General features: G+C 33.7%; 2 protein-coding genes across 2 annotated transcripts; one reads left to right on the top strand and one right to left on the bottom strand.

Annotated features, from left to right (window-relative positions):
* Positions 1-2,247: 2,247 nt before the first annotated feature.
* Positions 2,248-3,435, bottom strand: LOC142554572 (secreted RxLR effector protein 161-like). Its single transcript, XM_075665234.1, has 2 exons — positions 3,125-3,435; positions 2,248-2,692 (listed from the first exon to the last, which is right to left on the bottom strand). The coding sequence occupies exons 1-2, from the start codon at positions 3,433-3,435 to the stop codon at positions 2,248-2,250; spliced, it is 756 nt and encodes a 251-aa protein (XP_075521349.1).
* Positions 3,436-13,270: 9,835 nt separating this feature from the next.
* On the top strand, positions 13,271-24,188 carry LOC142553749 (protein CHROMATIN REMODELING 24). The gene is given in 24 exon segments (XM_075664219.1): positions 13,271-13,427; positions 13,533-13,631; positions 15,104-15,205; positions 15,458-16,347; positions 16,431-16,469; positions 16,471-16,562; positions 16,649-16,703; positions 17,294-17,422; positions 17,561-17,668; positions 17,795-17,850; positions 17,938-18,028; positions 18,762-18,884; positions 18,975-19,052; positions 19,752-19,958; positions 20,040-20,111; positions 21,534-21,614; positions 21,689-21,807; positions 21,997-22,108; positions 22,457-22,525; positions 22,899-22,993; positions 23,116-23,244; positions 23,485-23,550; positions 23,642-23,771; positions 23,864-24,188. Coding segments are annotated over 24 exon segments (3,198 nt in total). The 5' UTR covers positions 13,271-13,285; the 3' UTR covers positions 23,978-24,188.
* The last annotated feature ends 734 nt before the right edge of the window (positions 24,189-24,922 follow it).

Below are 24,922 nucleotides of genomic sequence, written 5' to 3'. Positions count from 1 at the left end.
ATTTCTAGTTCAGCAATTTGAATACCTTTGAGCTTTGTTGCAGGGAGTGCAGGGATTGGGGGAGGGACCAGTGGCACCGAAAGATGCTTAATCAACTTGATCTTCGTTGTTTTGGGCTTCTCAGGACCGTTTCTTCTTGAAAACTTGAGAGACAGGGACATCGTCCCTAGATTCATCATCAGAGCTAGATTTTAGGACCAGCTTTCTCTTTGTTCCTTTGGGAGTTGACTCAGTCTTCTTTTGTTTTACAAATTCAACCCCAGTCTCTGTTTTGATAGAGACTATTTCCTCATCGGTTGGTCGATTTTTCTTGATAAAGTTTTCAACTATTGGCCAGGTTGAATAGCTTGGTCTTTCCAACTTCAGTCATTTCCACCGGTTGGACTCCAGTGTCAATTAGCACATAACATATTTGAACCGCAAATCCTTGAGATTGGTTTTCCTTCATAATCATAGCCACCAATATTTTGAATAGAATGTCGGACCAGTTGACCTTCAGATTTGATGAGATGGTGGCCATGAAAAGGAATTTTTCAAAACTTATCTTGTCATATGCACCAGCCTAGGCAAGGACCCTTTTGCCATGATATCAGCTAGTAATCTGAATTCGATCTTCAGATCGCGTTTTTGACAGGTTGGAGAAGAAATTGGAGATTCAGTGATGGAGAAATTGCTTCTCCAAAGCTCAATATTGCCCGCAAGAAGTGTAGTGAAGTCGGTGATTCCAGCTGCTGGTAGTTTAAACAAATCAGCAAACATTTTCTGGGTGAAATGAAGATTTTTCCCTTGAACAACACAAATAATTTCTCTGTTTTCCATGTATGATGAATCGAAGAATTCCTTCACTAGATTCTCAGAATACTTCTCACTGCTTCTAATAAATGAACGAAGCCCAGAAGATTCAAGGAGACGAAACATGGCTTTCATTGGCTTGTTGGTCATGGCAAATACTGATGCGGAGTTGATGGCAATTGTATTTTGAACAATTGATGCAGCCATTTGATGCGGAAATATCAAAATACACACCTAGAAGATAATCTTAGATAATATTTCAGAGGAATTGCATATGATTGCAGCAAAATAAAGATAAGAATGATACTGAATTTGTGTATGAATGTCCGGTTCGAAGAATCACAAGTTAGTCCACGTGGAGGACTGTTAGTGGAGGGAAAATTTTGAAAAAAATTTAGACGTCGGTAAAATGATTAAATTTGAATTTTGAGAAAGTATCTGTCACATCAAAATAGGGCAGATGCAAAGTTGCGTAATTTTTACGAAATGACGTGGAAAACAAAACGTGCCCAATATGAAGAAATGAACCGTTTAATATGATTAGAGAGGAGGTCATTGAGTCATATTAATTTATTGACTAAACCAGTATTCCCCCTAAGCAAATGCATTAAGTAAACTTATCCTCGGGTAATGAAACGACGGTCGATTTGCAGAGAACTCTTCATATCCTCCTGACAGTAATTACGATGGTGACTTTTTGTATGGTTCTTATCTATAAATACAAGCAGAGGGGTTAGTCACAAAATCATTTTAAAGTGCAGAGCAAGATAAGAGAAAATGAATACTGTAAGTAGTTCAAGTGAGCCGGATCTCGCTGAGGAGTTCATGCAAAAGATAATCACGGCACGGAAGGCTGAGCTGGAGGACAGAGTCTTGAAGAAGACGCTGTCATCCTGGATGAAAGTCCAAGAACTTTAGTCCTCTCTCGGGGGAAGGCTTGTTGCTACTCCCAAAGGGGTAGGCAACACTGAAGAAGTATCAGCGGCACGTTCGCGTCGATGATGCCAAATACATCTTCTCTGATGAAGGTGTCTACCTCCTCATGCGTCTGAAGGAGCAGAGGGCTCTGAGAAGGATTGCCTTCTCAGAGGAATTTATGTGCACCTTTGTCGGAGGGCTGACCACTTGGTTGGCCTTCTGGAGAGGTGCAGTGAGAAAAAAATTGCTGCTGTAAGGGCCCGCCTTAATTAATGAAATTTTATTATGTTTTTACCGCTCCTCGTCTGTCTATTTCTTTATTTCCTGCATAACAAACTTAGTGATAATTCAATCAACTAAGAATGTTAAACAAATGACTATGATAAATCGATTAAACCAAGCGTATTTCGAAAATAAGAAAACTTAGCCTCTGGTAACAGTTTTGTGAAAATATCAGCCGCTTGTTGATCAGTATGCACATATTCAAGCCGAATCTCTTTCTTCATGACATGTTCTCGGATAAAATGGTGTCTGATGTCAATATGATTTGTTCGAGAGGTACATGATTGCGATTGTACGTGTGTTGTCACAGAAGATGGGAGATTCAATGGCTTGAATTCCATAATCTTTGAGATGTTGTTTTATCCACAACATCTGTGCGCAGCAGCTTCCAGTCGCAAGGTACTCCTCATCAGCGATTGATGTGGCAATAGATGTCTGTTTCTTGATAAACCACGATATTAGTCTATCACTCAAAAACTGATATGAACCGCTAGTACTTTTCCTGTCAATTTTGCAACCGGCATAGTCTGCGTCTGAATATCCTACAAGATGAAAACTTGAATATTTGGGGTACCAAAGACCCACATTAATAGTACCCTTAAGATATTTAAGGATTCTTTTAACGGCATTGAAATGAGATTGCATTGGATTAGATTGAAATCGAGAGCATAGACAAACATCAAACATTATATCTGGACGACTGGCGGTTAGATACAATAGTGAACCAATTAATCCTCTGTACATTTTTGTGTCCACAGAGATTCCCCCTTCATCTTTGTCCAGTTATTGATGAGCTCATTGGGGTAATGGCTAGGGAGCAATTCTCCATTCCAAACTTTTTCAGCATATCTCTCGTGTATGTAGCTTGGTTAATGAAGATGTCATCCTTTTACTGCTTGACTTGCAGCCCTAGAAAGAAGTTCATCTCTCCATCATGCTCATTTCAAACTGCTCCTGCATTATCTTAAAGAATCTCTCGCATAATTTAGGATTAGGTGATCCGAATGTAATATCGTCCACGTATATTTGCACAAATAACGAGTTACCATATTTTGAAAATTTAAACAAAGTTTTGTCAACTGTTCCAGTTTAGAAGCCACGTTCAAGCAAGAATTTAGTTAACGTGTCATACCATGCTCTAGGGGGTTGTTTTAGTCCATACATGGCTTTATCTAATTTGTAAAGATAATCAGGATGAACGTAATTAACAAAGCCATGTGGTTGCTCTACATAAACTTCTTCATTTAGCAAATCATTTAGAAATGCAGATTTAACATCCATCTGATATACCTTAAAATCCTTAAATGCTACAAAGGCCAGAAAGATTCTAATTTCTTCTAGCCTAGCTACAGGGGCAAAAGATTCATCAAAATCTATTCCTTCCTCCTGCCTATATCCTTGAGCTACTAGTCTGGCCTTATTTCTGATACCATTTTCATCCATTTTGTTTCAAAACACTCATCTAGTACCAATAACGTGCATATTATCAGGACGAGAAACTAGATGCCAAACTTTGCTTCTTTCAAATTGATTAAGTTCCTCCTGCATAGCCTCTATCAAGTTGATATCATGCAGTGCATCACCAATATTCTTAGTTTATAACTGGGAGACAAACGCAGCATGCATAAATTCATTAATCATTTGATTTCTAGTTCTAAAAGGAGCAATAGGGTTACCGATGACCAGCTCAAGTGGATGGTCCTTTTTCCACTGGAGACATGGTCCATATGGATCTGGCTCGGTTGGTTGTGTGATGTTATTTTATTGTTCCAGCGACTCTTTTTCTATCTGACCAATCTCAGGTTGATGATTGTTCTCTAGTTCGTTTGTCTGACGAGTCTGTTCTTGAGCGGTTGGACTTTGCTCCGAGATGTGTTCACCTGTTTCTCTCGAATTTATTTCGTCATCACTGCTTGGTTCGAAGTTAGTAGCATCAAGCTTATTGATTAGATCATGAATGCGGCTGTTACTATTGTCGTGACATATGAATGATTCATTGAATACAATATGTATGGATTTTTCAACAGTGAGAGTTCTTTGATTATAAACTCTATATGCTTTGCTCACTGCTGAGTATCCCAAGAAGACACCATTATCGGATTTTACATCAAATGCGGTTAGGTGTGTCTTGCCTTTATTATGAATTAAACACTTACAACCGAAGATGCGGAAGTATCCAACTTCTGGCTGCTTGTCGGTCCAGATTTCATATGGAGTCTTTTCATGATTTTTATTGATCATAGACCGGTTCTGAGTATAACAGGTTGTATTGATAGCCCCCGCCCAAAACCGTTGTGAGATACTGGATTCTGTCAGAATGGTCCTAGCTGCTTCCTTCAGTGTGCGGTTCCTTCTTTCAGCTACTCCATTCTGTTGAGGTGATCTAGCAGCTGACAGCTCATGCTTTATGCCATGGATCTTCGAGATAAGATATAGGAATTGGTTCAGAAATTCAGTTCCTCTGTCACTTCTGATTCTGTCTACTGCTGTAGTTTTCTCATTTGGAAGTCTTTTAAGGAGCTTGATTAGTTGAACCGGGGTTTGATCTTTGGAGCTTAAAAATATTATCCAAGTGAATCTGGAGAAGTTATCAATTACCACAAGGGTATATTTATTTCCCTCTAAGTTCATTACCAGTATAGGTCCAAACAAGTCCATGTGAAGAAGTTCCAAGCATCTAACTGATGAGTTTTTTCCTTTGTTCTTGAAAGTTGAGCGAACTTGTTTACTTAGCTGACAAGCATTGCAGATTCGCCTTTTTTTTGTAACGATCATGGATCATTAGGCTGAATCAACATAGGCCTCGGCCCATACCCATGCACCACTACTGATCATGGGTCGTTAAGATGGTCCAGCATGGGCCTCGGCCCATGCCCATGCACCGTCACTCATAGAATATCTCACCTCTGGAAAGTGGTTTCTTTCGCCTTTCCCAACACTTGAACTCTAGGTACTTATGCCTGGAGGTCCTGGCTTCAAGTGTTGGGGAAGACGAAAGAAAAACCACTTTCCAGGGGTGGGATATTCTATGGGTGACGGTGCATGGCTGGACCATCCTAACGACCCATGATCAGTAGTGGTGCATGGGTATGGGTCGAGGCCCATGTTGGTTTAGCCTAATGGCCCATGATCGTTACAAAAAAATCTTTGGAAAAATCAATGTTAGGCAATCCAGATACCAGTTTAAGCTTGCTAATGGTAGCAATGGATTTGATATTAAGATGATTAAGTCGTTTATGCCAGAGCCAATTTTTATTTACCATTTAAGGCAATGAAGCAAGTGGGCACCTTTAGACAGTCATCATTCCATTTGTTACCTTATATGTATTTTTCTCTCTATGACCGGTTAGCACCGAGTTACCTGGAACTAGTTTTAACAGTGCATATATGTTTGTGAAATTCAACGGGGTAACCGTTGTCAAATAGTTGGCTAATGCTAATCAGGTTATAACACATGTTTTCTACCAAAAGTACCTGTTTTCTCCCGCTGGTTTTTACATCTTATTAAGTGAGGCAGAGGACTTGTTCCATGAGTTGATTATATTTATCAACCATTTGTTCTCTTTTAACGTAACATGGAACAGTCTACGCAAATCATCATTCTCAGCAGCTAGCAGACTTAACTTCACTTTCAAACCGTTGACCTCCTTTTGCTGCGAGCAGCTAGAGAGAGTCAACTTATTTTTTAAGTCTTGTTTTTCTGCTTTGGCTTCATTGAATTTTTGCGATAGTCCTTTAAAATCATTTACCATGTCGTGTAGTGCTGTGACCAGATCTTCTCGAGTGAATTCAATAGAGTCAAAGTTAAATACAATTTCATCCGAGAGTTCTGAATCTTCATCAGCCATGAGACATTTTACCGTCTCATCTTCACTTTCACTTGTAGATTCTTCAGAGATGGATTTTTCTGAATCTGAGTCAGCCCATTTGCTTTTTCCTTTTCTGCTACTAGAACTCGTTGACTCTTCTTTTTGGTTAACTTTTTATCGTGTTTAGACCGTCTCCTATTAAGCGGTCTCTTTTCATCCTTTCTTGGCATGTTGCATTCTGCAATAAAATGCCCCTTTTTTCCCACAGTTAAAGCAAGTTTGACCATCATCAGTATGATCCTTTTTGAAGTAAGTTTTATTAGTCTGAGATTGATTCTTACGCGTGAATTTACCGAACTTTTTAACAAATAGGGACATGGCTTCATTGCTTAGTTGCTCAGCCGCTTTCTTACTTGTTGACTTTTCGACCGGAAGAGTTCCCGTGGTAGCTGCCAAGGCCTTTGTTTGTTGGGAGGTGGATGGTTTCTCTTCAGTTAGTATCCCAAGTTCGGACTCATATGCTTTAAGATCAGCGAAAAGATCATGGAGTTCCAGTTTATTCAGATCCTTAGACTCTCGCATTGTTATAATTTTTACGTCCCATTCTATGGGAAGAGCTCACATGACCTTCAGGGCAATTTCTCGATTGGAATATTCTTGTCCCAAGGAAATGAGTTCGATGATAATACTGCTGAACCTTTCGTCAAATTCCGCAAGAGTTTCTCCCGGCTTCATCTTTGCATTATCGAACTTCTTGATAGTAACAATCAACTTATTTTCTTTAGTCTAATCGTTGCTCTCACACAGTTTTGTGAGTTTTTCCCAGATTTCCTTTGTTGTAGTGCAGGTATTGATTTTGGCAAATATATTTTTGTCCAAGGTCTTATAAAGAATATCTTTTGCTACGTTATCGAAATTTTCCTTCTTCTAGTCCTCAGCTGTCCATTCAGAACGGTGTTTTTACACCATTTGGGGAGCACATTTAGTGGTAATTGCAGCTGTATTTACTTTTAAGATCTTCATTGGCCCGTCAATGATGGCTTACCACATATCTTCATCTTGGGCTGCTAGATGAGCCTGCATACGAATTTTTCCAATCATCATAATCTTCCTTTGAAAACATAGGGATTCTGTTGAAAGATGCCATGAGTATTTTTTTTGGTATCGATGTTTGAGAAGATCCTGCTCTAATACGACTTGTTGGGATCAGGAAAGAGTTTAGAGAGGGGGGGTGAATGAGCACTTTCAAATTTTGCTTTCTAAAACTGGTTTTCAACCGTTTTGAAGCGGTTGAAAATTCTTCTCAAACTTGTTAGAAATATGAATCACTGTAAAGTGCAGAAAAATGGTTCAAGATTTCTAATGATAGCTTAAAACTTGTTGGCAAATGTATCAACAAATATAATGAAAAGTAAGTGCTTGCGGGAAGTAAAAACACAAGGTTTTTATGGATATTTGGAGATGAAAACTCCTATGTCACCCTTTCTTCCTCTTTAGGAAGGAATTCCAATAAAAGACTTTGGAATTACAAAAACTCTTTGCAACAGCTCACTCCAATCAGGACTTATCACACTGCCTGTTTTGGAAATCTTAGTGTTCGCTTTACAATTTTGGATTTTAAGAACACTCGGTTCACCAGACACAACAACTTAAACAAATAACCGAAAGGTTACTGATATAAGTAAACAAATTAATTTTGGTAGCACGAAGATGATCCTTGAATGATCAGATATATTTTTGTTCAGTGTGTGCTTATGGGCGATGAAGCGTGTAGACTTTTGAGTGCGCTCTGAATCTTTGAAGTATGCAAGCTTGTGATGATTTCACTGTTGTGAATTTTATAATGTATCGCGTGTGTTCTTTCACACTTCCTTCTCAGTTAATCTAGGCGATCATTCCAACAGTCGAAAGGATTGAGTAACGTTAACTTGTAACAGAGAGAAGATGTGTCACTATCAGCTGCAACTGCATTTAATGTTCTCTTTGCTGATATTTCCTTGAGTCTCGTTCTTTGAAGAGTTGTTGCAGAGTTACCGTTTATGGCAATTGCTTTTATTCTCAGATCTTTGTAAGATAAATGATCTTTCCTTTATGAGATATTGATATAAATGCAGATCATTCTCGGGACTGATGTAGGGACAAATTAACTTTGAAGCGGTGCAAACTATTGAATGTCTTGAACTGGTCAGAGAATGTCTTTCATTAAGTAGGTAATAAATAACCCTCTTTAATGATGTCTTCGAATCATCCAGTTGAGAAGTTCATCTTCTTTTACTTTAAGAGGTTGAATTATCAGCGGTCAGACTTCTTTAGTATATCTTTTGTTTAAGCGGTTAAACTCTTTTTGTTATAGCCGGTAGTGAAGTAGTTCGATTGCTAGGCTGGGCGGTTGAACTGATATCTGTTACACATAAGATATGCAGTTGTTTCCTGGAATAGTGAAGTGTTATCTTGATTTTGTCGATCACCAAAACTTTTGGATAAATAATCTTAATATATATATTAATTTAAAAGAATCATTAATAAATATTTTTTTAATGAAGAAGAAAATTTAAACCAAAAAGTATTTTATATCAATATTATAGATGAAGAAATATATGAAGAATCTAATAGTGATTTTAAAAGTGAATCAAAAATATCAGAAACAAAATTTTGTGATCCAGATTGTGATTGTGACACATGTCTCATAAATTTTATGGGATTAGAAATAAATGTTATATGAAATGAAAAAAATTTTATTTTAGATCTTATAGATCAAATAAAAGATCTTATAGGAAAAAAAATCAATAGAGCATTATTTAAATATGGCAAATCAAAAGCCTACTAAACTTGTACAAAACACAGTACAAGAACACAAATTATATTCTTATAATAAAATATTAGAAAAAGCAAAACAAAATGAAAGAGAACCTACTATTTTTGAATTAAAAAGAGAAATAGATCAGATAAAATCTGAAATACATTTTTTAAAAGAAAGATTAAGTACTCTTAGCATTAATAATAATCATATTTGGGAAAAAAATTCTCCTTCTTATGAATAAGAAAATGAAAAAGATATTTTATCAAAAGAAGAAAATGAAATAAATCAAAAAATATGGATCGATAAAATTGATCAATATATTTTTCAAAAATAGTACTCAAAAGTAAAAATTATTACTAATAAAAAAATTTACATTTACTAAAGAAGCACTTATTTGTACATGAGCTAATGTAAATTAGCATCATTGAAGGAATTGTTCCTTCTAAATATTATTAATAAAATACTCAATTCATAACAGCTGCTAATAAGCAACCACTTATAGTTAATTACAAATTGTCGGATGTGGCAAGATGTAAATCAGGAGTTTGTTTAAACACTACTTTTATTCTCATTAAAAATATTTTTACCCCTGTTATATTAGGAAAACTTTTTTTTCAAATGTTGTTTTCTATTAATAAAAATAGTGAAAAAGGTTTATATACTAATATTAAATAAAATGATTTGTTTTTCCTATTCACAATAATACAAGTGTCAAAATCTATCAGTATTTTACCAGAGATAGTTAATAACAAAGAAAACTTTGTTATTTCATTAAAAGATGAAATTCTTTTTAAAAATATCAGAGAAAAAATTAATTCTGATAAAATTCAAGAAAAATTAAAAATTATTTCAGAATACATATCTAAAGATATACGTGCAGATGTTCCTAATGCATTTTGAAATTTGAAAAAGCATCAAGTAAGTCTTTTTTATACCGATGATTTTACTGATGATAAAATTCCTACCAAAATAAGACCAATTGCAATGAGACCTAGACTTTTAAAATATTGTAAAGAAGAGATAGATATCCTTCTTAAAAAATAATTAATTAGACCAAGTAATAGTCCTTGGAGTTGCCCATCATTTTATGTAGAAAATGTAGCTGAATTAGAAAAATGGGCTTCTAGACTTGTTGTTGTTGTTGTTTTTTTATATAAATCACTTAATAAGACATTAAAATGGATTAAACATCCATTATCCAAATAAAAAAGATTTATTAAACAGATTATTTAAAGGAAAAATATTTTCATCATTTGATTTAAAATCAGGTTTTTATCAAATTCTTCTAAAAAAAGAAGATAAATATAAAACAGCTTTTATAAATCCATTTGGTCATTATGAATGGAATTTTTTGTCATTTGGAATAAAAAATGCTCCAATTGAGTTTTAAAATATTATGGATGGAATCTATAATCCATATATAGATTATATCATAATTTATATAGATGATGTTCTTATTTATTCTGACAATATATATCAACATTTCAAACATTTTAATATATTTATTCAAGCCACTAAAATAGCAGGTTTAACAGTCAACAATAAAAAGGTAAAAAAATTTCAAACTAAGATAAAATTCTTAGGCCATTATATTGAAAATAGAATAATGATTCTAATAGAGAGCAATTGTGTTTTGCTGATAAATTTCTTGATAAAATCACTGACTTAAATCAATTACAAAGATTTTTTGACAGTCTTAATTATGTAGAAGATTTTTATAAAGATCTTGCTCAATACTGTAAATTATTATTTCAAATGTTGAAGAAAAATTCCTCAATTATGGACTAATAGTTATTACTTTAGCAATATAAAAAAATAAAAGAAAGAGTTAAAGAACTTTCTTGTTTAGCTATTGGTAATCCTGAAGCATTTAAAATAGTTGAAACAGACGCATCTGAAATTGGATATGGAGGAATTTTAAAACAAAAAATGAATATGAATCTAAAGAGATTTTTGTTAGATATACATCAGGAATATGGAATAATACTCAAAAGAATTATTTCACAATTTAAAAAAAAAATTATTTATATTGTTAAATGTATCACTAAATTTAAAAGTGATCTTTTAATAAAAATTTTATTACGAGTTGATTGCAAATCAGCAAAAGATATTTTTTTAAAAAATATAAACAAACACATTTTTGCTAGATGACAAGCTATATTAGCATGTTTTGATTTCGATATTATATATATATATATATATATATATCTGGAAAATATAATTTTTTACCAGATTTTCTAACCAGAAAATTTTTACAGGGATCCAGCCTGGAAGAAAGTCTTAAAAAGACAATCAATGGGGAAAAGGCTCTGAATAAACCAATGACTAATAAAAGAGTTAATACAGAAAGGATAATATTCCTTTAACAGAGGATAAATTTGATCCTATTACGGAATTTATAGACTCCAATACTGCATATGATATCCAATACTATCATAATGCAATATTGTATTAAGGATTCTAAAGAAGAACTTAAATATCGATATATACTTTTAGGATACATAAATTGTTGTCCTGTCGATAATGATCTAAAAGATCAATCACCGATTCGTATAACTCAAAGCTATTTAAATAAAGATTTACTACCAATTTATGGAAGAAAAATAAGAGATTACTTTGAAGCAATTTTAGTTGAAACTGGATCTGTTGAAATTCAACACATGGATCGAGCTAGAGGTTATGCATTTTCTAACATGATTATTTGAAAAGTAATACCGACTATCAATTGGGGTTTGCCTTTAGGACAAGCTCAACAGCTAAACACTTTTCAAGTTATGTCAAATATGTATAATTATCATGATTATATTAAGACTTGGGATAATATCCTCATTTATGAAAACTCTCCAAGAAAACATTCATGGTGGATTAAAAGTCAATTAAAAGATAATAATCAACTCATACCAACCTGATTTAAAACCTTCTTCCTTTTATGTGGATTAATGCCTACTATATTACCCTAAAAAGTTAAAATTATTTGGAAAAAATTGCAACAAACAAATACTCAGTTTGAAACACTTCCTACTATATTACAATTCTCCATTAATTATAATGTTCCTGGATCATTAAATGAGAATATAATCTATAAAACCAAGTAAGAGAAAAATGTGAATTAAAATTTACTCATACTATTCTTGCTCGAAAAATTCTAATCAAATGGTGGGAAAAAGAAGATTTCTTTGCCGAACGAAAAACATATTTTCGCCATCGAATAATTGCAATAGGACCTACAAACGATGTCATGAAGAATTTAAATTCAGAGACTCCTACACATGTTACACTCCTAAAAGAACTGTTCCAATTTACGGACAAAATAACAATTTCTGACATGTAGACAAAAGTATTTGGAGATGTATCTCAACCTTCTTCTCAAACCTCTTCTTCCAAAAGAAAAGATAAAATCATTGAAGACACTCATATGGATGATCAAACTCAAGGTACTCAAGATCATTACGAAGATGAAGATCGGTTTGCTTTAATAAATTCCCGACAAAATTTTGTTTATCAGCATAGTTTCTCTGTTATCGTGACATAACATGGGGTGGTTTACTAATAATAATAATAATAATAATAATTTGTTTGCATAGTGGAAGGTATCCACTATGTTTTTTTTATTGTAATTTGTGTAGTAGTGGAAATATTCTACTAAATATTCCACTAAGTTTCATCTGCATTTGGTAAAAACTTGTGTGAGATGGTCTCACATGTCGTATTTTGTGAGACAGATCTCTTATTTGGGTCACCCATGAGAATTATTACTTTTTATGCTAAGAGTATTACTTTTTATTATGAATATCGGTAGGATTGACCCGTATCACATCTAAAAATTAGTAAGACCGTCCCACAAGATACATACTCTCTGTATTTTGTCCCGTTTTGTATTACTTTATGTCAAGCTCAAGTAATAGTGTCAATTGTGGTTATTTAAGCGGGACCTCTCCATTGTATTGAGTACGAAACATTTTACGCAATAAAAGTTTTATATTTCTCCCTCAAAGCTTGTATGTCTATCTCTCTTGGAGGTTGTTTGTCAATAATTATAATCATGTAAGTATTTAATGAGTTATGAATTTGATTATATGTTCAATCCTCCCATTGATTATATCATGTCTCAAGAAGTGAATTATTTGAAAAAATTAAAAAGAATAAAATATCATATTTTTTGTTGTTGAAAATCAACTCATAATCCAGATATTAATCTAATCTTTAAAAGTTGGGTTATATCTCGATAATTTTTTAGCTGCGTACTTACCAAAATTAAACAATAAATTGATCATTTAATTAAATTATTTTGTGGATAATGACTAAAATCACAATTTAAAAAACATAATTATAAGACTATAATTAATTCAACAAAATATAAATGACTAAAAATATCATAAACCACGATATACACAACAATAAAATTGATAAAAATAAATAATATTCCGACTAAGATGCTATATAAAATGCGCATTCTTCATTTCCGATTCCCAAATTCCAAATTTCAAATCTTCACTCAGAGCGCCAACACAGTAGCAATCATCGATGGCGGATGGTGAGAAGAAGCCGCCACTAAGCCTCAACCAGCTGCACAATCGCTTTCTCCTGGACCGCTCCGCTTCTCAGTCTATGAGAAAACCCCCGTCCTTCCTCTTCTTCAGTTTCGAGGTTTTTTCTAGTGATGGGTTTTTGTTGATTATATTTTATGTTTTATGATTTCGTTTTGTCAAAAACAGTGTCTTTGAATGATGATGACTGTAAGACCCAATCGACGGTATCTGCATCTGTCAGAGTTAATGAAGAGGTTTCTCGATTTGATTTGGACACCCTATCTCCTCCTATTCAAGGTATTTCTGTTAAACAGCGATTTCGAATTTTTTTGGGAAATGAAATATTTAATGTCTGAAATTTTTGAAGGCAAACTAATGACATTGTTGAAATAACTTGAGAAGGGTTTGTTAAAGGTGGAGACTTGGAGTCAAAGCGCAAGGATCCTTCTCCCAATTTATTTGCTGGCATTACTGATTTTGATTCCCCATCTCCCACTCATGGTATCTACTGTTCTCGTTCCATAGCTTTTACGCCTTGCATCCTTGTATTATGCAATGATAATCTATCCACACTTGTGTATGCTTGCAAACACATATTAGACGCAATGTCCAGAATTTGGACGGATGCTTTTTTTTATCCATTTCAAAATATTTGTTTTTGTTGTATTTGTTGGTCCTAGTTAAGATGAATAATGGTCCAGTGGTGCATGAATAAATCATGACAAATTTTCAAAATTAATTATGAAACTTTATTTTGTCACAAAGCCAGTCAAGACTTCGTTACATCTAGGTAAAGCGGAGTTTGTTTAAGCTATATTCTTATGGTAGTATGGATCCGATAGATTGAGCAAATGAGCAACATCAATTAAACAAAAAAAATTGCAAAAAGTAAGAAGACTATATCTTATAGATGTTAGAAATTGGTGTAATTCTTCTACACTCTATTTTCTTCCACTCTTGAAAAAATATACCTATCTTAGCCGAAATATCTGATCAACAAATCTTTTCCGTGATTTAGAAATATGAATGTTGAAGTAAGATTTGATACCATCCCTTTGATGGAAATACTTTGTCTTTGATACATGTGCTGATATGCGACTAATATCCTTGGCATATTTCCTTTCTTAGTTGGCAGAGATGTAGAATCAGAAGTTGTTTATGTCTTGACCTGAGAGTGTTGTTACTTTTTTACTTGATTCTTTGTCTTCGACGGAATTCTGCATATCTTGGGCTTAGTCGGTGCTTGTTGTGTCATTTTTTGATTGTATCGATATTTATTAAGACATTTTGTCATCGTAGCAAAACTTTTTAATATGTCCAATGTTATTGAGCACCACATAAAGTTTCGTCCCCAAATACAAAAAAAAACATACATCTTAACATAGGCTATTGATTTCAAATAGATGATTCACTTTGTGTTAAAGTCTGTTACATTTTAAAGACTAATGAGAGCCAATGCAAATCTTTTATGAAAAGCTTTGATGCTAGTACAACCTTATTTCTTGGATTGTTTTTTACTCTTTTCAAAGCATTGCAATTTAAATTTTAAGAAATACCTTTAGTTTTTTTTATATATATATATATATATTGAAATACCTTTACTTGCTAGTGCATGGGGGGACACTAGTTAAATTTAGTCATATCTTCTGAAAGTTAGAATTCTAATCTATAAACATGAAAGCATACTCGACTCAATGCATACATGATAGAAGTAAGTAAATCTACCGACTTCAACTCTAACCTAATATTTTTCCTGATCTTGGTCCACCTCCAAAACTTCTCCAAAAAATAGATAGTATGGTTATTATTCATCCATTTAGATAGTTTATTATTATTCATCCATCATTTCTCTCTCCGTATCTCAATATCGCTCACTGTCACACACATCCACAATATTTGATGCATAAATTTTTTGTTTTTGAATTTGCTATATATAGTGAATTTATTCATTGTGTTTCTTTTGACAACCATAGTGAAATCCTCCTATCCTCATGAAAGCAATTTGTCTGCTAAAGAAGATGGAAATGCGCATGAGATAAATCCTACTGCTTTTGAATCTCGCGATCATAACAATGGTACTCTTGATATCTTATTTGCAGCTTTCTAATTGTATTGAACTCCCATTTTCCATCATATCTTTCATCTGTATTGATGCTTACTATGTGATGACTCATAATTGAATAGATTTTGGGCTATTTGATCTTTGAAATGGGGAACTATCTTAACAATAACATATTGCTCTTTGCCAATCTTGCTGATTTCCAGTCTAAATGTTCAATTCTTTCAGACATTATTTTTTTAGAAAATGATTGGGTAAATTATTTCAGGAGGAAAACCAGTTAAGCTGAAAATTGAAGGAAGGCGCCGCCTTTGTAAAATTTCAGTGAATAATGACAGCGACGTTGGTGCTGAAAAGAGTTGTGCAAAAGCTGAAGCCCCAAAATTTGAGGGGATCTCAGATTTTGATTCACCTGTTCAGGTAAATAAAGCATGTGAGAGCTCTGGAAGTGAAATCCGGGATATACTAAATGATTTGAGCTCAAGGCTTGAGGTACTTTCTATTCAGAAGAAAATGGTTCCTCCTAAAAAGGCAGGTTTGGTCAAGGATTGCCCAGAATTCACGAGAAGTAAATTATATGATGTGATCATAGAAGACGACATCCCTGAAAATAAGAGTGCTGTGTCTTCATCTTTGCTTTCATCTAATTTCCTAAAAGGTTCACTCAAAGATTCTACAGTTGGAGGTGCTGTTAGAAATGAGCATCAAAAGAAAAAAGAATTTTGTATTGATGTTGACACTCACAGTTGTGTCGGTATGACCAATAGAACCATATATCATCTTGAAGGGCTTAAGAACAGTGAACTTATGAGGGCCAATTCAGAAGAATCTCGTCCTCACCATTTGAAAAGAGAAAAAACATTTAGTAAGTCGGAACATTATGTGGCTTTGGGTGAACGGCAAAATGTCAAACAAGTGAATGGGAAGCAGGGGAATATTATTGAATTATCTGATGGTGAATCTGAGGAGGATGGATTGGATGATCACTTAGATGATTTCACTCTCAGTGGTCTAAAATATACATATAGGTTACCTGGTAAAATTGCTAAAATGCTATTTCCTCATCAACGTGAAGGACTAAATTGGCTCTGGTCTCTTCATTCTATGGGTAAGGGTGGTATCTTAGGTGATGATATGGGCCTTGGAAAGACAATGCAGGTGAAGAAAATACTTGAATTTTTACCTATTTCCAGAATGACCTCGCGTCTAATTGGTCTCTCTACCTCCTTTTTTGTTTCCAGATTTGTGGCTTTATAGCAGGACTTTTTCACTCCAATTTAAGTTAAGAGAGTGTTGGTTGTAGCTCCAAAAACCCTGTTAACCCATTGGGTCAGTGAGCTGTCAGTTGTTGGGCTATCTGAGAAAACGAGAGAGTATGACATCTCTTAATCGAACTCTCTCCTTCCCTGTAAACTTACTTTCTGATGTATATCTTGGTTTGAGTCTTCTTTTTTGGCAGGTATTTTGCAACATGCGCCAAAACTCGACATTATGAACTTCAATATGTGCTTCAGGTCCTTCTCAATCTACAGACACCTTTTACTTTATGCGATATGAGAAACAGTAAACTCCATCTTTAATTTTCACCCAAATAAGCTGATGTATTAACCACTTTGGATGGTTGGACCGTGACATGTTATGCATGGATATTCTAAAAGTAGTCATAAACTATGCCATTGTTGATGCATGTATGTTGGCTACTTTTACAAGTTCAAATAGAATACTCTGTTAGAAAAGAAAATGCAAATTTGCATTGATAAGGTCAATGAACATATCTTGCTGTTCCAAATACAACGAAAGCTAAGTTTTTGACTTATTTTTGTTGAAGACAATGAATAAAAATGTGAAAAAAATTGATAATTTTAGTTGATGTATTTCTATATATTTTTTGAATTTGTTAATAATGTGAATATATAGTGTAAATTGTAACTACTGTGATTGTTAATACATTTATATAATCATATATTGTGTATATATAAAATATTTTTAATCCCGTATTTTAATATTGAAAATTGTCATATCATGTATCAGTATCATATTAATTTCCTGGACCTTCTGCGAGCAACATAGACCTTGACATATTTTTCCATTTAATGTATCATAGGACAAAGGTATTCTTCTAACTACTTATGACATCGTGAGGAATAATGTAAAAGCCCTGTGTGGAGATTACCATAAAGGTTATGATGGAGAAGAAGATGAAGCGACATGGGACTATATGATTCTTGATGAGGTATGTCTATATTTTGTTGATTTATGATATGCAATGACAAAATCATTATTTTTGTTCAGTGTTATGTGCTTCCTTTCTTTTATTCATAAAAACTCTACATTATACCTATTATGAGGTTTTTAATTATCTAAATTTTAGGGCCATCTTATAAAAAATCCAAGTACACAAAGGGCAAAAAGTTTACTTCAGATACCTTGTCGCCATCGTATCATTATCAGTGGCACGCCACTGCAGAACAATCTTAAGGTACTTTTTTCTGTCACCATAGGACATACTTAAGTTGTTGATTTTCACTAATAATTTTATTGACATATGAGAAGCATTAAGGAAATGATTTGTACATGATGGCACCATCTCTCATATTGAATATAGGAACTATGGGCATTGTTTAATTTTTGCTGTCCTGAGCTGCTTGGCGACAAAAACGAGTAATCTGTGGCTTTTCTCCTGTTTCCAATTGGTAGTGGACTTGCTTTCAGGAGTTAATTATAGTCTACTGTTACTTTTATATTCAGGTTTAAGGAGAAATATGAATACTTAATTAGTCGAGGAAATGAGAAAAATGCCTCTGACCGGGAAAAGCGTATTGGTTCATCAGTTGCAAAGGTGATCGCTAGTTTCATATAAGGAATTTATTTGAATATGCAATCCAATGAATGAAAGGAATCAAATTTTTTTTATCACTCCCAGTATTTTCCGTGTTCTCGATGCTATTGCAACAGCTTCATCTTTATGTATTTTTGTCAACATTTGTATGGTTGAATTGCTAACACTCGATCTTTTTCTTTTCCTTTTCCTTTGTTAATTATGATTATGCAAATCTATGTTCGTTTTTTGGTTCATGTAGTGTCATAAACAGTAAATACACATGACAGTTGAGGTTAAATTAATATGCTTGTAACATTTCAGAAAGGAGAAAGACTCGTTATCATTGTTAACAGAACATACCTTTGCCCTTTGGTTTTTATTTTAACCGCCATTTTAAACTTTGTATGCCCTTACTAACATCTTGGTTCACTCCTTTCTGGCTGGTTCATTTATCCTGCAATTTTTGTTTGATGGTCTGGTTTTAAATAAACCGATTGTTATAGTGTGTCTCATGTTGAGAATATGTCTCTCTTGAACCAAAAATGACCCAAGAGGCATCTCCATTTATTAGATATTGGTTTTGGTTTGGGTTAATTGATATGGCTAGAGTTGGGCTTGGAAAGGTATTGTGCGAGTCTATTATTTCTATTTCTGCAAACTTAAACTGTTTCCCTCAGCTTGTGCCTTTTATTGCTCAGAATTCTTTCTATGTGAGATACATATATGTTATCTTTATTTGTTCTTGTGCTAGAACTTGAGAGACTGCATTCAACCATATTTTTTGAGACGTATGAAATCTGAGGTATTTAGTGATAATACCACACTGTCCAAGAAGAATGAGATAGTAATCTGGCTACGGTTAACTCAATGTCAGGTACAATGTTCAGGTTTGTTCTATCACTTAACATATATTTTGTTTGAGAAAATTTTGCTTATGTTAAACATGTAATCTTCATAAATCCAGCGGCAACTTTATGAAGCTTTCTTAAAGAGTGAGATTGTCATCTCAGCCTGTGATGGTTCCCCTCTTGCTGCACTCACGGTAATATGCTCTCTATTTTTTACTGCTTTTAATTAAATGGCATTATTCAATCATCACAGTTTTTGAAAGATTCTTGTGTTCGCTTGACAACTTATGGGTTGGTATATTTAATTGTTCTTTTGTTACATGTTTTTCTCACAAGGTTATAAAATATTACTTAATTAACCAACAAAAACGGTTTTTTTGTAGCTTGAAATTAAGTATGTTCTAGTTTAAAGTTCAGTTTGACCTGTATTCATTAACACTAGAGTTTTCATATGGAATAGCGTTCACCATCTTTCTCTAGTCGCTTGCAGTTTGGTAGTTTAAAATTCATTGATGACATGATCTCTGAAAAAGGAACTCCATGTGCGCAAAACAGCCTAAAAATAAATAGAACCAAGGATTATTACTCATGGTTTGTCCTTTTTTCATCGAACTTTTTAGTCCTAATTTTGTTATGGTCGTTGGGCAGGCAGGTATATATCTAATTCAATACACCATAGAGATTCGATACATCTTGTTGTCTGCACATTCACGCTAGTTTCTCGCTATTGTTTAATTCAGACTAGAAACTATTTGCTTAAGAACACATGTATGTATTCATGCGTCACAGACACGAATATAAATCTCTGACTTATGCTAATGTGGTGCTTGATGTAATTGACTTTTTCTTTCTAATGCATGAAAGGATATGTTCTTGATTTTTCATGGACTCAGATCTTAAAAAAAATATGTGATCATCCACTTCTACTGACAAAACGAGCTGCTGAAGACGTTTTAGAAGGGATGGACTCAGTTATGAATCAGGAAGACCATCGTGTTGCTGAAAAATTGGCAATGCACATTGCAGATGTTACTGAAAGATTTGACTTTGTAGAGAAGCAAGACATCTCTTGCAAAATATCATTTGTATTATCTTTGCTGGTATGGACTTCCCCATTGTTGATAATATACTTATATGTGCGAATACATGGCTTCATGTGCTATTGCTTTTCTTGTTATCAGGGTGATTTAATTCCCGAAGGACATAATGTACTTATATTTTCACAAACTCGAAAGATGCTTAATTTACTTCAGGTGAGTTTAAAGTTGGTCGGAATTCTGTTCATTTGCTTTGTTAAAGATCATGCTGTTGTTTGAGTTCTCTATTTACTCACCTACTTCAGTTAATTTACTTCTAGTGCCAGATCGATGACAATTATTGTCATGGACCTCACTAGAGCTTAATTAGGCACCTATATGCTATATTTACGATCGCTTTCCCTTAATTTCTGTTATATGGTACCCTCTATCCCCTTTAGTTTTTGATATGTGATATTAGTTTTCACTTTCGTCCATATTTTCATGTGATATTAATTATAACACGGCTTTATGCATGAGGGTTTCTCAAGATTTTGTCAGAAGTTTTTGGTAATGACAGAGAAGCAATTTATTCAATAGTGCTGTCACTATGAGTAAATACACAGTATGCATCGGGGCTTTTTTGATGGTAAATGTATTAGAATTAAATTTCCACATCTCCCCTATTTTACTTCTTTGCATTCATATAATCCTGTGCGGATATGTCGTAACTAGAACCTATAAAGGATAAGTATTCTCATTAACCAAGATAATATGGGAGAGGTTTGAAGTACAGTTTTGTCCCTGAAATTATTTCTTGTTGGCGTGGGATAATATTTCTTGGAGGGTAAATATTAATTCAGTTAATCACACTGCTTGTTCCAAAACTAATCATCTGCACGGAATAAAATTCTTTATTTGTCGCCTTTTGACCTTATTCAATTTCAATAATTATATTATATTTTATCATCCCTAATCCATCACTCTAACCAAGCACAATCTTTTTACTTAAATGAAAAAACACCATGGAGGCGGGCTATTTATTGCGATTTAGAAAACAGTACATGGAGTGGACTGTGTTAATATCTCTCAACACACGAGTACAACAGGATTTTGAGGAGCTCAACCATATAAAAAACAAAAGCACTTCCTATACAGCCCTAGAGGCAGAACTTAAATATAACCAGCCAATCCCATTTAGTCTGCAAAGCCCACGTAAACGAATGTCAAGTTAATCTTTCAAAAATAGATGGGATGCACCTCATCAAAGCCCACGTGAGTGTCAAGTTTATCTTTCGAAAATAGCTGGGATGAAATCACATCAAAAGTAGTATTAAGTGTGACAAACACTAATCAGAAAATGTTGGGTTTACAACAGTATGCATTTAATTTAAGGACTGAAAATTTGTGGGATTTACAATCAGGGGAAAGTTATAGTTGCTTTATAGTTTAGAATATATTCATAAGACTAAATCATCTGTAATAAAATGCAAACTTTTCAATGTTTATTCGTTAATTGGCTTACATCCTTGACCCTCTCCGGACTCTTCCATTTTTAATTTTCTCCTTTTCCCACATTTACCATCTCGTCCATGCATCTTCATTTTCTCTCTTCATCAGTGGGCACTCCTAATTCTTTAACCACATTTGGCAACTCAGGAATCTTTAATTTTCAATGACTATCAGTACATGCGGATAGACGGAACTACCAAAGCAAGTGACAGAGCTAAAATTGTTAAGGTTTGCTTTGCTTATGAAATTATATTTATTATTTTGTGGTTTCCATTTTGTGTCTTAATTTGTTTATTTTCCAGGATTTTCAAGAGGGCCATGGAGCACCAATCTTTCTTTTGACTTCCCAGGTTGGTGGATTGGGCCTTACACTTACAAATGCAGATCGTGTGATCGTGATTGATCCTGCATGGAATCCAAGGTTCATGTTTAAAGTGTTTGTCAACAATGGTTGTAAGCTTTTGGTACAGCCTATAATATCACTTTTTTGGAGAATAGTTCTCTTCATTTATGCCAGAAAAGTTTATGTTTTTCTCCTGTCGAATTCTTATATAAGCTCGTTTTGTTTCCAATCATTCTGGAAGAGCTGTTAATTTTTCAACTTTTGCAGTACTGATAACCAGAGTGTTGATCGTGCATATCGTATTGGGCAGAATAAGGATGTTATTGTGTACAGATTGATGACATGTGGCACTGTAGAAGAGAAAATTTACAGAAAACAGGTAAACATATTTCATGTTATTTGTTTCACTTTTTAGGGTGCGAGCTTTCCATCTTCAGCTTGATTGTCATAGCATTTTTATCGTGGGCCCTTTTCTGCTTTCGTTTTTCCCAACAACCTGATACTATAAGAAATATGGCTATATGACAATGTATGTAATTTTATTAAGTTGCTCTCATCGTTGTGGAGCTATTTGCATATCTTGCACAAATATCCCAATGCATTCTCCTGCTAAATTTTTTGTGGTACTATGGTGCTTTACTTCATTCTTGTTTCTAAGTTTATGTTATCCTTTTATTTTCAGCTCTTTGTTTTTGTTATTTTAATTATTTTGAAATGAATCATCCAGGTATTCAAAGGAGGATTATTCAGAAGTGCAACTGAACATAAAGAACAAACTCGTTATTTCAGCCAACAGGTATCTGCTTAAACTTAAATTGTATGTACCCTGTGAAACAAAATTTCTTCATTTGTTTTTTGCTGTCCAATGCTTTTAAATTAAGTGTCCATAAATCTATATGTAGAAGTTTGGGTATTCTCCGTCAATGGCAACACACTTGTCAACAATAACTAGATCCATCTCTTTTTACCCGAAAACCTTTATCCTTCAATTTCGATAAGTACTTTTGCTTTTGGTCTTCTTTAGTTTGTATCTGGTGGTAATTGCTTCCTATAGGACACGTGAAACAACGTACTGTATTTCCATTGAAGCAACTGTGGTGATCCAAACATCATATTGATACTTGGATAGACTTTCAGTATTTAGGCCATTCTTGTGTTTAAATTTTCAGGATCTGCGGGATCTGTTCTGTTTGCCCAAACAAGGATTTGACATATCTCCCACTCAACAGCAGTTGCTTGAAGAGCATGATCGCCAACATACCATGTAAGGTCTTCTTTTTTAAACATATTATGTGAAGTTGTTTGCCTTGTATCCTCTTCTGTTGATTATGCGTAATTCATGAGTTATAGTGCAGAATTCTGATCACTCACTATCATTTTATTTAGGGAGGAAGCTCTCAAATCTCATGTAGAGTTCCTTGAAACTCTCAACATAGCCGGAGTAAGCCAACATAGTTTGCTCTTCTCCAAAACAGCACCTGTACAAGAAGTTGAGGTAGAAGAGGAAGTGGGAAGGTAAACGCTCTTCAAATTCCAAACTGTTTGATATGGTCTAGCCTTTTAAAGTGCAAGCATGGCTTTTTTTATCAACTGTGTGGATGCACAAGTTCCATGAATACTAAATCTTATGATCTGCACCATCATCCACATTCTTGTAAAAATTTCAGTTAATTTTGAGGTAGCTATTCTGTAGATTTTTGTGTATAGCATCTGCATTTGTGAATAAAATTCCGAGAACTTTTATTTTGTATACAGGTTAAAGGCAAGCACATTCTATGGGAATGCATCCCCAAAACCATCTCGTGAACAAAATGTTGATGGGTATTGCTTTGTTACCCTTCTCCTTTTATGTGGTCCGCCGTGATATGATCAAATGATTGTCCTATGATAAAACTCTCATTTATCTAAGCAGGACAGAGTATGCATTTAATCCCAAGGATGTAAATAAGTTTCAGAGGAATTCTTCTCCCGCTGTCATCGAGCCATCAGAGAAGGAAATAAGGGATAAAATTAATCGCTTGTCTCAGCTATTAGCTAATAAGGTATCAGCTCTTCTACTTATGCCACACATGTATATGTTTCAAGTTCTTAGAAAACCTTTCACCTATTATTGTTATGATTGTATAATGTGCAGGTTGTGGTCTCAAATCTTTCTGATAAAGGAGAGAAGTTACAAAAGCAGGTAACTGCATTGAACCTTCAGCTAGATCAGCTTCCAGTTACAAAAACAAGCGAGGTTCCTGAATGACCAAGGGTTTTTTTGTCAAGTCTAAAAACAGTGTCTTATATTATCATTTAAGTATGATATCAGTATAAGAATCGAATTTCATCATTTGTGTGTGCACATCATGTTTTTGATATGTTTGAAATTTGGAAATAAAACATGGACAATTTAACCAAATGCTGCTACTTTTTCCATATAAATGGGAATGTAAACGAACTAACTCGAGTCGAATAGTATAAAGTTTGATCTCTACTCGTTTAAGATATATATAAGTTTGAGCTTGGTTCGAGTTTTTATCCTGAGGTTTGAGCTGGGCTTGTTTTTAAATCACTAAGTTTAGGAATAGATTGTTTTTAATGTTTAACGAGTTTGATTCGAGTTCGCCTCGTTATTGAGCTCGTCAAACATAGAATCGAGTTCGAGTTTGATTAGAGTTCTTTAAAGATAGAATCGAGTTCGAGCGAGTAAGATAATGTATCTTTATAAACTAAATTTAAAATAAGACAAAAAAATATTAAATTCATTCTTCAATACCAAAACGGCGAATTTAAGAACTAAAAAAAGATAAGCTCAGTACCTTTGAATAACCGGAAATATTTCTAACTTCCAAATATCAAACAAAAATAACACAACCATAAATCAATTACCAAATTTATATTCAAGAAAAATTAAATAACGAATAAATTGTTTTAGTTTGTTTTTAGTATTTAGTTATTTTTACTGAATAATTTTAATCAATCAATTACCAAATTTATATTCAAGAAAAATTAAATAACAAATAAATTGTTTTAGTTTGTTTTTTGTATTCAGTTATTTTTATTGAATAATTTTAATTTTGATTATCAAAATAATCATTTATAATATATGAATTGCTAAATTGAATTGCTATTTCATACATAAATAAAAATATAAGTTTGATCATAATATTTAAGTTTTAATATATTAACAAGTTTCATTTATTTAATTGTA

This window comes from Primulina tabacum, chromosome 8 (genome assembly GCF_025594145.1).
Source record: "Primulina tabacum isolate GXHZ01 chromosome 8, ASM2559414v2, whole genome shotgun sequence".
NCBI lineage: Eukaryota > Viridiplantae > Streptophyta > Magnoliopsida > Lamiales > Gesneriaceae > Primulina > Primulina tabacum.
This window is presented reverse-complemented; position numbering and strand designations above follow the sequence as displayed.